A 14,821-nucleotide genomic window follows, 5' to 3' on the forward strand; every position below is an offset into this window, starting at 1 on the left:
CTTGAAGATTGTAACAAAAAATTAATAAATTCCTATTTATTTTTATTTGATATTCATTTATCATAAATTAAATTACATATTTACTCCAATTACTTTATTGTTTACTTAGATTATATCCACAAGCTACGATATTTTATAATTATTATTATTTTTAAATAAAAAACTAATTATACAAAACACGTTCTTACAAAAAAAATTTAGGGATTTTATTTTACTTTCATTTTAATGGATTTCAGACACATCTTTTTAACATTTTTAAGGGCTTTTTAAAAGAATTCTTAAGTCATCAATATCTAAAGCTTAGTAATAAGATAAATGTACAAATTTAAACTCACTTATCAAAGTAGCATCCATATTTTCATGACCTAAAATAAAACACACAAAAAAGAGGATTAAAATGTAGATAATAGAAATGCGCATGGCAATAAATCTGAGTTAGTGTCAATATATTATTAGAAAGTCTTCTCTCATCAACCTCCACTATTACTTAGCAATCATTTCTTTTCCTTTTTTTTTAAATTAATAACATCAAAATAAATAATACTCCATTTAAAGGTCACTAAATTTTTTTATTAAATTAAAATGGATTCTATTCCTGATTCTATTAGATAAATTTTAAACAGAATTATTTCACAGTTACCATAGCAATTTTATTCCCAAACTTATTTTCTACTTTATTTTTTGATCTTTTGGAATATCACTATTTTTCACAGAAGAGAATATTTGCAATAGCGCAAAAAAATAATCTGAATAATTGTTTTATAATTTTAAATAGCTGCTTTGTATTCACTATTTTAAATTTATATTGCATGCACACATTTTATTATTAAAAGAAAAAATATAACTCATTAAAAAGTGAGTAGTAAAATATGTTTACCATAAACTGTTTTGAATAAGTACCAAACAATTACTTGATAATGCAATCAAGGAATGAACCTTTAAGTTATATTCTTTAAATTGTGAATAATATTTAATAAAAAAATGTAATAAGATAAGAGAAGGACAGTAAGAAGGAAATAAAAATAAATATTATAAAATAAAGTGTAATGAATAATTTATAGATAAACACTTTTAGACAATTACTTTATATGATATATAGCAATATAATTGGCACTTACAGCAATGAAATTATTTTAACCAAATTATTAGTACATAAGTTATTAGTAGATAAAATACAAACATGAAAAATTGTTTCCATGAAATAATAATAAAAATTAGTAGCTGAGATTTAAATGAAATTTTGACAGAATCAAGAATGTGTTGATGCTTATTTCTGTAAAAGTATAGAAAGATTTATTTCCACTACAGTGGTAAAAATAACTCGGAACTATTTTTACATTATGATGAAAGTCCTAGATATCCTGAATTATGAATTGAGATGAATTTATAATACAAATTGTTTACAAAAAATAAAATCAACCAAGTGCCAATCAATAGAAAATTCGCACACTCTATTAATCATTTTCAAAATGCGCGAATTTTGGAAAAAAATTCGTCTTTTGCCATTTTGAATAAAATTCGTTTCACTTTACTTCCTTGATCTTTCATTACTTTGAACATCGGTCCTTGTTATCTAGTTTCCCCATTTATCAGTATTGTTCAGAACCGGTGCGAACAGCAGAACACCCCACGAACCCCTATTACAACACATTTCTCTGCAACCACGTGTTCACTGTAGGTAAGGTTCAGAGACTAATATAGGTAAGGTTTCTTCATGTAATACGTTTTAATTTTTTGTGCATGAATGTAAGATGGACTAATACCTCGTTAAGGCGACATCTTCTACTCCATAATGGACAAATTAAAATTAAACAAATGTCGGTAGAAACGGTCAAAACGAAACAAATACGGATATTTTTCAGCCAAATAAATATAATAGCTGATGAAAAAGTAGATATAGAACATTTTCCATATGATGATGCAGCAAAAATATGCAGTTAGAAGATGTTAAAAATGTATTATAATTAAAGAAATAATTTTTTTCCAAGTCTATTCGTGTTTTTTTAATTTTTAGAAATCTCATTTAACTTTTTGAAATCTCACCCTGTTTTTGAGAAAGGGTGAGAAATTCTCTCCCATTTTTTTCCTCTAATGAAAACACTGTACTAGCAATATTGATTTACTAGAATTAATGCAATAATTTAGCAGAAAATACACAAACTGTACAAAATTGCAGATCCTAGAACTTTAGTTCTAATGATAAGAAATTAAAGTTTTAGCGATAAAAATTTAGTCCACAAAATTACAAATCTTAATTATTAAATTTATAAAAGTAAAAATTTTTTTAAATATGTTTATAATATAATTAAAACACATACGTTGTTTGTCAGCCATCATAACCAATGAAGTGGCTATATCTCTTCGCCTGAAAAAACACATGACTTTTGCTTCTACGTTACCATTTGGTGTCTGTAATATCAAATTAAAAATAAATTATTTCAATAATACATAATCAACCCTACTAAAGAGTATAATTTAACAATAATAGTTGTTACAAAAAAAGTTTAACAAAATATGCAGTCAAAAATAACGTCATAATTACAAATAAAAGTTATTTATCCTAATTATAATGAGTAATTGCCTTATACAGTGTTAATATTGATTGCTGATCATGATACATGATTTGTAATAGGTAATTGGTAAGTAACATTAATATAAATTATATTATACATTTCATAAGTTACATAATAAACATACAAAATAGTCTGTTTGTTGTAGTCCTTGTCAGCAATACAAATCTTAATTTAAGATCTGTAAAATGTGTTCATATGAATCATAATGTGGGAATGAAGAATCATATATAACCCAACAAAAAAAGATGCTTCATTCCTAATTATTCTCTGAATTCCCTAAAGCAGATTTAAGTTAACCTACTTCGGCCAGGGTTCTTTCTAGGCGGAGTTTGTAGGGAGAGACAACCTGGTTGCCCCAGGACTGAAAAATTATGTGCCCAGACATTTCAAAGGGTGGAGAAATATGCTGAGCAGATTTTACGGTAAAGCCACTTTTTTTCTGGTTGTTTTTTTAGTAATGATGAATAGTGTTTCGGCAGTGATTAATTGTTTTTCAACTGTTTCCATATGGTTTTTCAAGTTCTCTTAAAAATATTATTTTGACCTGTGCATTTTGCACTTAATCTATCATTTTTGAAAGTGTTGGATTTGTGACAATTCCATCGTAACTTCACGTTGTTCGATGATAATTTTTTCAGAAGCTACTAATAATTTTATTACCCTTTTTCACATGGTTTTTCAAACTCAATACGATTTCATTATGACGTTCAAAATTAGATTTTGAATTATCACCATTTAATCCGTTCGACATGCAGGGGTCTGTCAAGGTTTTTCTGAGAGGTACCTATTTTGTGAAAATTTAGACATAATTTGTGAAAATTTAAAAGTTATATTTAAAAATCAACACAAAAATATGGTAAAAATGTGGATTTATCGTTTCTTAAGGGATACAAAAATAAAATTTTAAGAAAAAGTATTTTGTGAAACTACCGTTTTTCTTAAAATTGAATTTGTGAAACTATCGTTTTTCCTAAAGTTGAATTTGTGAAGGTACCGCTAAACGGTAGTAAATTCGGCCTGGACAGACCCCTGACATGTGACAATTCTATCGTAAATTCACATCGTTAATGATAATTTTTCAAAAGCAAAGCATTTTTCGGCCTTTTTTATGTGGTTTTTTGGTGTTTTTATGACATGCGGATTTTGAACTGAATTTTTGAATATTACAATTCGTGACGAATCTATTGCAATTTTGCATGTTTGTCGATGGATTTTTTAGAAGTTATGTTTCGACCATTTTATGTTGTTTTTTAAATATCAAAATGTTTAACACGACATTCAAAATTCAAATATGAGTTATCACAACTTGATGCGTTGGATTCATGACGATCCTCTCACAATTTCTCACCGTTTTACGATCTGTTTTTCGGGAGCTATTCATCGGCCTTTATCACATGATTTTTCAAAATCCGATATTTTTAATATGGTGCTATTATGACGTTCAATTTGTGACGATTCCATTGCAATTTCCCTTTAATACTGGGTCCTTCTGAAAGCTCATGTCGACACAATAATACTAGATAATGCATCGGCACTAACCTTCTCGACAACCTAGTAGTTTTTTCGGCAGCTATTCATAATTTTATTTGGCCTTCTGTACATGGTTATAATGTTTTCCCTCAAATTCTTCTAAGATTTAATATGACGTTCAAATTTAAATTCTTGAAGTGCTCAATTTACGACAATTCCATCATAATTGAAGTTTTTGACACACTCAATTTAGTAGATCGATTTCATCTTTCATCGTAAATCCCCTTGTTTTTGGATCGTTAGTTCGGGACAATTTCCACATCTTTTTTTTTTTTACCAATTCTGATTTAATTAACACAATGTTTTGGCTGGTGATTTTCATAGTTTAATAATTACTTTTGCACACACTTGATTCCAGCGTGTGTCCACATTAATATTCAATCAATTTTTCAACAGTCCTTATAATTACTTGTAGTTTTTTCATTCATTTTGAGATCGTTTTTAAAATCCCTATATTTTTAAAAAGTTCTTATAACGACACACAACAGTTTCAAACATTGGCTGACATTTACAAAAAATCGATTTATAAGGGTAAATGGTATATTATTAATATAACTTAATTACAACTCTCCTTATATTTTTTATTTATAATTGTTCAGTATATATTTTTCAAATATTTCTTAAAATATAATTATATAAGCACATAAAATTATGCACACATATTTCACATATAAAATAATCTATTTTAAATTATTTTACATATGGATGTAACGATTGATGACTTTTATGAACACTCACCTTAATAAGCTCTTCTATCCTTCTAATCTGATAAGGTGCAGTAGAAGAAGTTTCAAAATAGACATAATCTAAATTATAAAAAACACAAATTGGTTTTTGAAAAAAAATCTGTTTTCCAGCATAATTCAATGTGTTTTTTTTTTTGTTTTTTTGATTCAAACCAAATTTTTCTGCTTTAATCTGAACAAAAAATTACCAAAATTTCATTTCTAAGTTAAAAAAACAAATAAATTATATAAAACATTTCATAGAAACGTTTTTAAACTAATATATTTAATCCTTTAGTTAAAAATTTAAAAGTATCCACGTTTGTACCATGTACCCAACACGATAAAAAATATAACTAAAAATTTTAATTTTGCTGCTCCATTTAATAATAATTCATTAAATTATCATGCAAATTATTTAATTGTATCAAGCATAACATATCTTTAACAAAATTAAAAATTGCTTAAACTTGTATATATATTGTTAAATAATTACTTCATTTAACTAATTTTAAAAATTTTAAAAACATGGATTTAATAATGATCTGTTTTATTTTTTCTGTAACACATCTGTAATGTTTTGACCTTAAATTTTCTAATAATTTTTTTTTTTTTCTAAATTACATATTTTTTCAGGAAAGCTATGACACAGACATTTAAACATTACATTTAATTTATAGTAAAATTCCTAAAAGACTTTGAGTACAGAAGTTTATTAATCACTAAGATGAATGAAAACTCAAACTATACTAAAAAAGCTTTTCAGCTAAGAGCATTTGCCAGCTAATTATATTAGTATTTTGCTAAAAAAAATTTCGATTCCAGCTTTATTGGAAAAAAATTTTAAACCTACGTTTAATCCTAGACAGCATTGGTGAAAACAATACCCGACTTTTTCCACATTTAATTTTAATAAATGAAATGGTAATGGATTTTATCTTTGATCTTTGGATTTATAAATTTAATTTAAAATGATTTTAAACATTATTGCGAAGAAAAATAAATAAAACATACATTAATACATCATAATACAAAAGTGAGTAATCTATTTCAAAATATATATATATTCTTCAAATTGTATTTCAATTGTCACTTCACTGCAAATTAAAAAACTATTCCTCAAAGAGCAGAAGTTCACAAGTACGGTTTCATTAGCAATGAAATAAAAATCATTAATGTAATAGATTAGAAAAAAAAATTTATTCCCACTTTAATACACAATAATCAGATCATGCAGCAGGAGGATTTCTATTGAATATTTATTTCAATGTTTTCAAGAGTTTCTTTTTGTTTCGGTCAATGCATTAATCTTTTGAAAATCCAATATATTTGGAAATTTTACTATTAGACCGAGATCAGTTAATAACATTTTTCATCATAACTTATTGTGGAAGATGAAACTATAATGAAATTGCAATTAGAGTTTGATGGAGCAAGTTTAAACCAAAACAAATCTAATTTTCAATTAAGCTGCTTAAATTTCGTATTTTTCGGACGCCTTTTTTTTTCCAAACATAGTACATTTTAATGAAAAGACAAAACATAATGACTTTAATAAAATCAGTGTTTGTTTTTAAATTTGAGAAAATTGTTCATAATATAATATTTTGTTAAGTTAATTTCTAAAAATACTGTTCTTATCTTAAATGCCGCTTCAATAATTATAGGTGCCCACAATCAATTAAGTACAAATGAGCCGACAAGAAATAACAACAGACATACCACCAACTCTATACATATTTGCAGTCATTATTAACAATTTTATAGTAAATGATCCATTCACGGCGTATCAGCATAAAAATTTCCGTTGTGCATTAATTTTGCTGATCGCAACACACTAGCTAGATGCATTTTACTTCACAGACAGTCAGCCATTTTTGATTTTTGTTTTCAGGTAACGCAACCATTGATTTCAGTTCACTTCTTAATATTTCTTCACAGGTTATTTTTACTGATACGTTGTACCAACATTTATCTGTGCACATTTTCATATTTCTACATTAAAATTTGAATTTGGAAATAATTTTAAATCATAAAAAGCACTATCTGTAGTCAAATTAGGTGCGGTTGACACAAGTTACTCCTCAGAGTCACTTGCACTGCTTCGGGACCGTTTTGAATTCGGATTGTCAAGGTGAATAGCAAGGGCCATTCATAATGCCTGCGGAAAAACTCGCCAATCAAATTCTCGCATTCGCTATTTTTTTGCATACAGTGTGAATGCTCCCTGTTACTCCAATCAGATCTTTTATGGAGCATTCTTACTGTATATGCAATCACACGCCATTTCGAAACAAGAATACGCAAAACACGTGTCCCGCAGTGGACTGATCGTGAAGACACGGCTCCCAGCAGATCACCGAAGTCAAGCATCACTGGCTGCTGTCAGTGTGCGGGTGGGTGACCACTTGGATCAGTCTGCGTAGGGACCGAGGGTGTGCGGTATTGGTCCTCGTTAAACTGTGCTACCGTAAAGTGCTCGACTTCGCGTGCAGGTCATCGGGCTACCGAAGCGGGGGTGCCATCCCCTCCGCAGAGGATCAAAATTGTGATGGCATGTCTTCGGATCATTCTCCGGGATGTTTCCCAGACCGTCGCCAATAGCCCATTGTGCAGCTCTAGTGCGACGTAAATTAACAATAACAACAACAGCAAAACACGTGCGCATAGGGTACACACATGCAGTATAAATGCTTCTTAAATTACATCTTAAATTAATTAAATGCTTCATAATTCGCTAATCCGTCAAACACACGGCAGTGGATTTTAATCCTGTCGTAAGCCTAAGGGAGCATAGCAAGTATTTAAAAATTAAATTGCACTAACAATTTTGGAAGACCGTACACTACATAATTATGTAGTGTACGATCTTACAAAATCGTTTCCTGTACTAGGTCACAAAGCATATGTAGGTAGCAACACTTTTTGATACCTTTGCCATTCCATTAATTCCCACACAAGTTTTACATATGAAAAATGCACTTTGATCCCATTTCCAAAAATTTAACCAAACGAGATGAGGTATACTAAGTTGAAAAATAAGAACAGTAGTCAACAAATAATAAAGGAAATATTAATTTTTAATTTCATCTTAATCTCTACTATCAACTTCATTTGTCTTAATTTTGCCAAATTGCAAGCAAATTTCTTGAAAAACGGTTCATTCACCTGTTCATTATGTATAATAAATCTGGATTTTTTAAGGACTACAATCTTTATTACATTAATCACAAAGCATAAAATGCTGATAGTAGTGTTCTGTATATATTTCATAACAGGCATGTTAATAATGTCTTCATTAAACTGATATTATTAAAATGTTCCAATTAGTTCCAGCTATGTAACCTTATACTAATTCCTGCAAACAGCACAAAATATAAGTCTCCAAATTATACCAATAAAAGTGTTTTGTTGTCAGCACTGATTACATCAATACAAATAAGACTGACGAAAATCATCTGACCTGTTATATTAAGAGACTTAAAAACCTATAAATAAGTTTTAAGTCTCTTCAAGGTATCACAGAAAAAAGTAAAAAAAATTTAAAAAAGGGTTCTTCACACTGAAACTTACAAAAATACAATCAAACCTTTTTTGTTTTAAAAATTGTATGAATGACTAGATGAAAACCTAGAATCGTAGTTAAAAAGCAAATGAAAAATAAACCAAACATCTACTAAAACTATGGCAAAGAAGGTTGTCTCTGCACTTACGCATAACTTTCATATTGTAAACTGCATTTATTATATTGTAAGTAATGGAATGATTTTTTGTTTTCGTTTGTTTCATGGGCTAGGTCAAATATCGGAGTTCTCACTAAAAATTTCAGTAGAGGTTAAATATGAGAGTTCTTACTAAAAATTTCAGTTATGTAAGATACTTTCCAGTAGTTTACAAAAATAAGTAGTTAAAATGTGTTTGATGATTAAATACTTAGTTTTCTCAAATTTTTGAAGATTCTTAAAATTATTTAATTTTATAAATTGAAGCACATTTATTTAATTCATTATCTGTTCTTAAAATTGCATAATGCATATAGGTGTAAAATACCCAGATATTTATTAGTACCTGGATAACCTGGACCGATCACAAATACTTATCAATATTTATTGAAAATTCAACGTTTTTTTTTTTTTTTTTTTTCTGCATACTTTAGAAACAATTAAGTCTTACTTACATTGTGAATACTTAATTCATTTACTAGGAAGAAAAATTCATATGGTTAAACATATACATTATTAAAAATCATTTTCTTTTTTTAAAATTTTCTTTGACAGAGGTTATGATTTAATCCTCTTTAAATTCACATTTGTAATTGTAACTCTCAGCATTTGTGATTTAAAAGTAACATTTAAACAAAGAAAGTTTTTGAAATGCAAAAATTTATTAAGTTTTATGGAATTAATTTCAAAAAGTGAGCATATAAAACTTTTTCCTGCATTTGAATAGTATATAATTCCTTATTTGATTCATATTTAATTGTGATGAAATATTTTTGAATAATAATGATGTTAAATTGGCTGTAAAAACTTTTTGGGTTTTTACTTCATTATTAATAATGAATTAAAAAATATGGCTTAATATAAGTATGGTTTTCAACGAGGTATAAAATACATGCTAGCATGAATGTTTAAATATTTTTTGTATGCTAAGTTTAAATGAGTTAGGGAAGCTCCTTTCCCTAAGGAAAAAAACTGCTCTGGCAACTACTTTTTCCCCAATTAAAATTGTATGTTTAACTTATTGCACAATTCTAAAGCAAGTACGTATTTATTCTTACATTAAATAACAAAATACAGATTTGGTGCCTTATCAGAATTTTAATAATTCTTACAGGAATGAAATAAAAAAGAATATTTTTTTGCTAATTAAATATATATCTCTTTCATTATCTATAAATATCATATTTTTAATTGAAATTTTTTTTTTATATAAATTAAATGTTAAAAACTTCATTTCGATTAGGAAATGTAAGATGAAAATGCATATAACAAACTCCTGCAAAGAAATAATTATTGAAATAAATTTTATTTGTATTACATATCTTTTACTCCTAATTGGTATAAATATAAAATAATATTTGATTTAGCATTCCAAAAGTTTATCTTCCTTAATTTTTCTATAAATAAGTAGATGAATAAAATGTTATTTATTAATCTAAAATATAAACAGTTTAAGAACACGGTCATAGTTTCGTTTTTTTAAAACTTAAATTAATTTTTGTATTGACAACACATCTCTGAAAACTTATAAAATGTTTCATATTACCGATTACAAAATGTATTTTTAACACAAATCACAAGATTATTTTGATTTCAAGAAATATTTAATTAAAATTTAATATTCCAAATTTAATCGAAAACAGGGAACAATATGTGAAGGGCCCAACAACTAGGAAAAATATTGATAATCAATATATAACTGAATTATATGCTTTTTCCATAGAATCGAAAACAGTAAATAATACTTTAAAAGATAAGACTACCTTCAATAAATAAAACTGCTTTTGTTTAAATGTCTGAATTGTCTTGCATTTTAAAGATGAAACAGTACTAGCTCATAGTTTGAAAAATAACTCAATAAAAAAATTAAATGGAATAATTCATCTTTTGACTAAAATGAAATTTCCCAAGTATGACTTATTTTTAAAAATAAATTTTTAATATTTTTGATAAAATAGAATCAATACACAAAAAAAACTTTCAAAACAAAAAAATATTGGAAGAATTTTAAATTACATTTCTATTATTAAAAAAAACAACACAAATTTGGTTTGAACTAAAGAATTTTAAGAATAAATTTATTTTCAAACTTAGATATGAAATTTATAGTTATAGTTTATCACTGATATTAAATTTACTAAATAAATACAAATACAGTATAAAACGTTAAACAAATAAAATAAAAAACAGTTTAAAGCGTAGTTTTAACAAATTTCGTAAATTTTAAACTTATTTTCTATGCTTATTTAGAATATCTCCTATTTAATCCAGTTCATCTTATTACAATGGAAAAATAATTTCTTCTTGAAAAATGCGCAATCTTGAACTTAAATGATTTAATAAAATTCCGGGAAACGATTTATAATATTACACAATGCAAACCTTTTTACATTACTTTTTAATGCAACAATGTAGATTCTGCATCAGGTATTTATAGTTTTTAATGGAACTGATATATTTTAGTTTTTAAAGTTTAATTTTGGAAAATTAGAGACAAATTCTCAGAACTATTAGCAAGACCAATCATGTTTATATGCTTTAAAAAAACAAAAAATTATAAAATCCCTGATTTTATGTATTTACCCAAGACAGGAGTAAATACACTACGAATTGGGTATTAACCCCATCTATACCTATACTCTTGCATCATATTATACTCAACCAGTATATAGAATAATTTAATGACATTTTCACTCTAAGCAATTAAAGGAGGGGGGGATATCACAGAAAAATTATGACGGAGATAAGTTATCAAAATTGCCATTGCTGTAATATTCAGTCATCTGTTAAAATTTCAATTTTTGAATTATTTTTTAACCTTTTGAAGGGCCATTTTCCCCTCCAATGTTATGTAGGCATATTCTAGGGAATGGCATAGATGTATATAAAGGAATTTATTTAGCATATTGGCTATAATTATTTTGCTATTTATGACTTTCTTTTTGCAGGGAAGGAGATAAGATTTTTTAAAATTTTACTTGCAGTAAAGAATCGGCCTTGAACTTAAGGGCAAGTAAATAACCAAAGTTATAAATTCTGTGTTTAAAACAGCAAATAAAATTTATGAGAAATGAACACGTATCCTAACAAGAAAAGAAAAAGTTGCTAAAATGTAGCCTCTTTTGTTAACCATTATTGTTATCCACTTTATATAAACAAAATATTTCGTTTTTATTTTCTAAAATATTATTAACAGACAGTGGCTGAAATCATAGATGGGAAAATAGCTTTGCATTGAGATTAAAAAATGTATGAAGCGGGCAGTAAACACACTTTCCAAATTAAGAGTTAAAGAGCAAAAAAAAAAATTATTCTTAATAAATAGTGTGAGATATAACATTCTAAAACCAGCAATGAAACTATATTATCGGAAATATTTATGTTTAGATAAAAATTTAAGAAACATTTACAGTTTCCACTGAGAGAGAGAAATCTGTATTATTTTAGCAAGGATCATAATGCTCAGAGCGATAAATTAAGCCCTTCTTAATTTATAATATGCAAAAAATCAGCCAATCTTATAATCAGCTGATTGATTTTCCAAATGCCTAGTTATTTCTGATTCATACTCAAGGGATGAGATGATATCTTTAATGTCTTGTTCTTTTTCAGGGATCTAATTTTTAAATTATCAGTTGATCATTTGAATTGTTAATATTATAAAATTGTGACGAAAAATAGAGATAAAATGCAGTATATTTCTTTTTTGCAGACTAGTAAAAAATAATTTTTTGTTCGAAGTTACAGGGTAAATAGTTAAGAAATAATGTATGATATGAATGGAAAAAAAACAACAACTGATTAAGTCTCAAATCTAAAATGTACAATATTTAATGAAAATAAATATAACATAAAAGATAGAAAAATTACAATTGGCCTATATACATAAGATTCACAAAAAAGGAAAAAAATTACTATAAGTATAAATAAAATTCTGAATACTATGATTTCATCTAATGAAGAAACAAGTAACACAAGTGCGTGATTAAATTTGTAGAGACACTAGTCTTTCTTCTGATAAAGGCACTTGTAACCACACTACAAAAACTAAAAAGCAAGGCCAGGCTGACATTTAACAAATAAAATTAAAAAAATTTCACAAAAACAGTTGTAATATAAAAATATGGTCTCATTATAATCATATGCAGTAAGTCAAATGTCGTTCAAAAAAGTTATGATATTTGCTTTTTAAAAAACTATTAATCTTTAATGTTTTACAGAAAGTATATTTAGATTTATAATAGGTTACATGCAACTGTTAATCACAATTTAAGAATAATCCTGTAAAATTTATAATAATATTTTTTTTTTTTTTTAACTGCTTAAACTGTCTTTAGCCTTATCAGTTTTTAAAAATAAAAAACCCTACGAAAAGATATATAATAAATTTTTTATAAAATTTGTACTAAATTTTTTTTATACTTTAATCTTTACAAAAGGTCAGTGTAAAGACAAAATAAAAAAAATTGAGTAATGAAACAAAATTTTCCACTATCCAGTCCTTGGCAAGTTTGGACAACATGATTAATTTTCTCGTTTGATTAAAAGAAAGATGAGGCACAAAAAAACATTCATAGTCATGTGATTTTAAATAATTTAAGTAAATATAATTTAGGCAAAAATTTAAGTAAAAAAAAAAGTCTTTTGTTTTTGTTATTATATCAAATTTTAATAAACTTACACACTGTTATCACAATAATTTTAATTTAATAAAAATATTGTACGTTTGCAAATGTATTTATTGGACAAATCATATGATAGAAGAATCATTTATGAATTTAAGTTGCGGATAATTCATATTTCATGTTGTATTTATTGATTCATTTTCTATATATATATAGATTTTATTCAAGCAAAAAATTATACAAAATTAGAATTCACTAAACAGTGTAGGCCAATTTTTTACCTAAATAATATGGTTTCTCTGATGTTGCTTTAGTTTTTGCATTATTCTGCTCTCCGCAATTAATTTCCTGTCTATGTTAACATACAACTTATTATATATTATTATAATAATGGCTTGACTAAATAAATAATATGTTAAACAAATTAAAAATAGAAAACACATTAAAAATAAAATCTGTAAAACTCATATAGATTATGGACTAAGGTTTTTAAACCTTCATTATAACTGAAACAAAGTCAATGTATCATAACTTTTATCAGTTTTTGTAATTTAACAATTTGTAACTTTTCTTTACTATTAGAGTCAACAATCTGGGTTTAAAGATAGGCTTGTACTTTATGTCAATACTGTTTATCTCAATGCAATTCTGTACAGTAATAGATAAGATTGAAGTGTTAATTAAATGAGCAGAAAAACAATTTAAAATCTGCTCAGGCATAAATGTTAACTGTTGTTAGGATTTTTCTGAAAAAAAATAATACTTTAATTCAGGGCTTGAAACTTCTGTTCACCATTAGTGACTAAATATTCAGATGGGCTCGGTTTTGTCTAGTAAAATGCTTTGTTTCAAATTAAAATTCCCTATTTTTAAGATGAAGTTTTGCGTTTAAGCACTATAAATTGGGACAACACATTCCTTATATTTTCTTTATTTTAACAATTTTTAATTATATGTGCATGATATTGAATGCTTATGAAAATTTTACTTTAAGTTAATGTTATTTTTTAAATTAATGTACTTTTCTATTTTTAATATTAAGGGCCAGTGCTAAGCATTCACCACCTCGCCAAATGCGAAAAAATCGTAAATTTGGAGGAAGAAAGAAGATTGTGCTTTGATGAAAGTTTTGGCCAATGATTTTTTATAGTCCAAAAAAATTAATATATTACTCTCAATCCTAAAAAAAAAGGTAAAAGAGAATTTTTCTAGACGAATCCTGTATTTTTTTTATTCGATTATAGTAATTTCTGTTAGATACATACATCTCATAACCGATTAGAGTTGTATTGAGTTTAGAACACGCGATACAATGGGACGAAATTTATAGTTTGCGTCAATAAAACAGATGTGGTAGCAAGATGTCATACTATCATCAAATATTTTTGCAAAAAATATGTTTTCTCGTGACTATAACATATACAATAATGTGGCAATAACATAATGTTGCCTAAGGTTTATCCTTATATTACTGCTTTAGTCTAAGAAGTAATTAAAAATTAACCTCAACCTAGACCTATTTCTTTCCCTCAAAGACAATAAAAAATCTACATTTTTCATCCTCTCACCCATTCATTGTAAATTTGTATTTTGATTTGCAGTGTTTTATGTGAAAAAATCTATTATAAAAAATTTTAATCATAGAA

The 14,821-nt window shown here is 26.6% G+C and overlaps 1 protein-coding gene across 4 annotated transcripts in view; it reads right to left on the reverse strand.

The window, feature by feature from the left end:
- Window positions 1–6,934, reverse strand: part of LOC107455553 (metastasis associated 1-like) — a 36,542-nt gene extending 29,608 nt beyond the window's left edge. For all 4 annotated transcript variants that reach the window (XR_015433757.1, XM_043040497.3, XM_016073164.4 and 1 more), the window contains exons 1-4: window positions 6,551–6,934; window positions 4,842–4,909; window positions 2,319–2,409; window positions 336–365 (exon numbers count right to left, since the gene is read on the reverse strand). Coding sequence is in view for 3 of the 4 variants with exons in the window: in XM_043040497.3 (XP_042896431.1) it covers window positions 336–365; window positions 2,319–2,409; window positions 4,842–4,909; window positions 6,551–6,578 (217 nt within the window). In the remaining variant the exon portion in view is untranslated. The remainder of the gene's footprint in view (window positions 1–335; window positions 366–2,318; window positions 2,410–4,841; window positions 4,910–6,550) is intronic.
- Window positions 6,935–14,821: the final 7,887 nt, after the last annotated feature.

This window comes from Parasteatoda tepidariorum, chromosome 5 (assembly GCF_982258835.1).
Source record: "Parasteatoda tepidariorum strain Cologne lab strain chromosome 5, Ptep-v5.0, whole genome shotgun sequence".
NCBI lineage: Eukaryota > Metazoa > Arthropoda > Arachnida > Araneae > Theridiidae > Parasteatoda > Parasteatoda tepidariorum.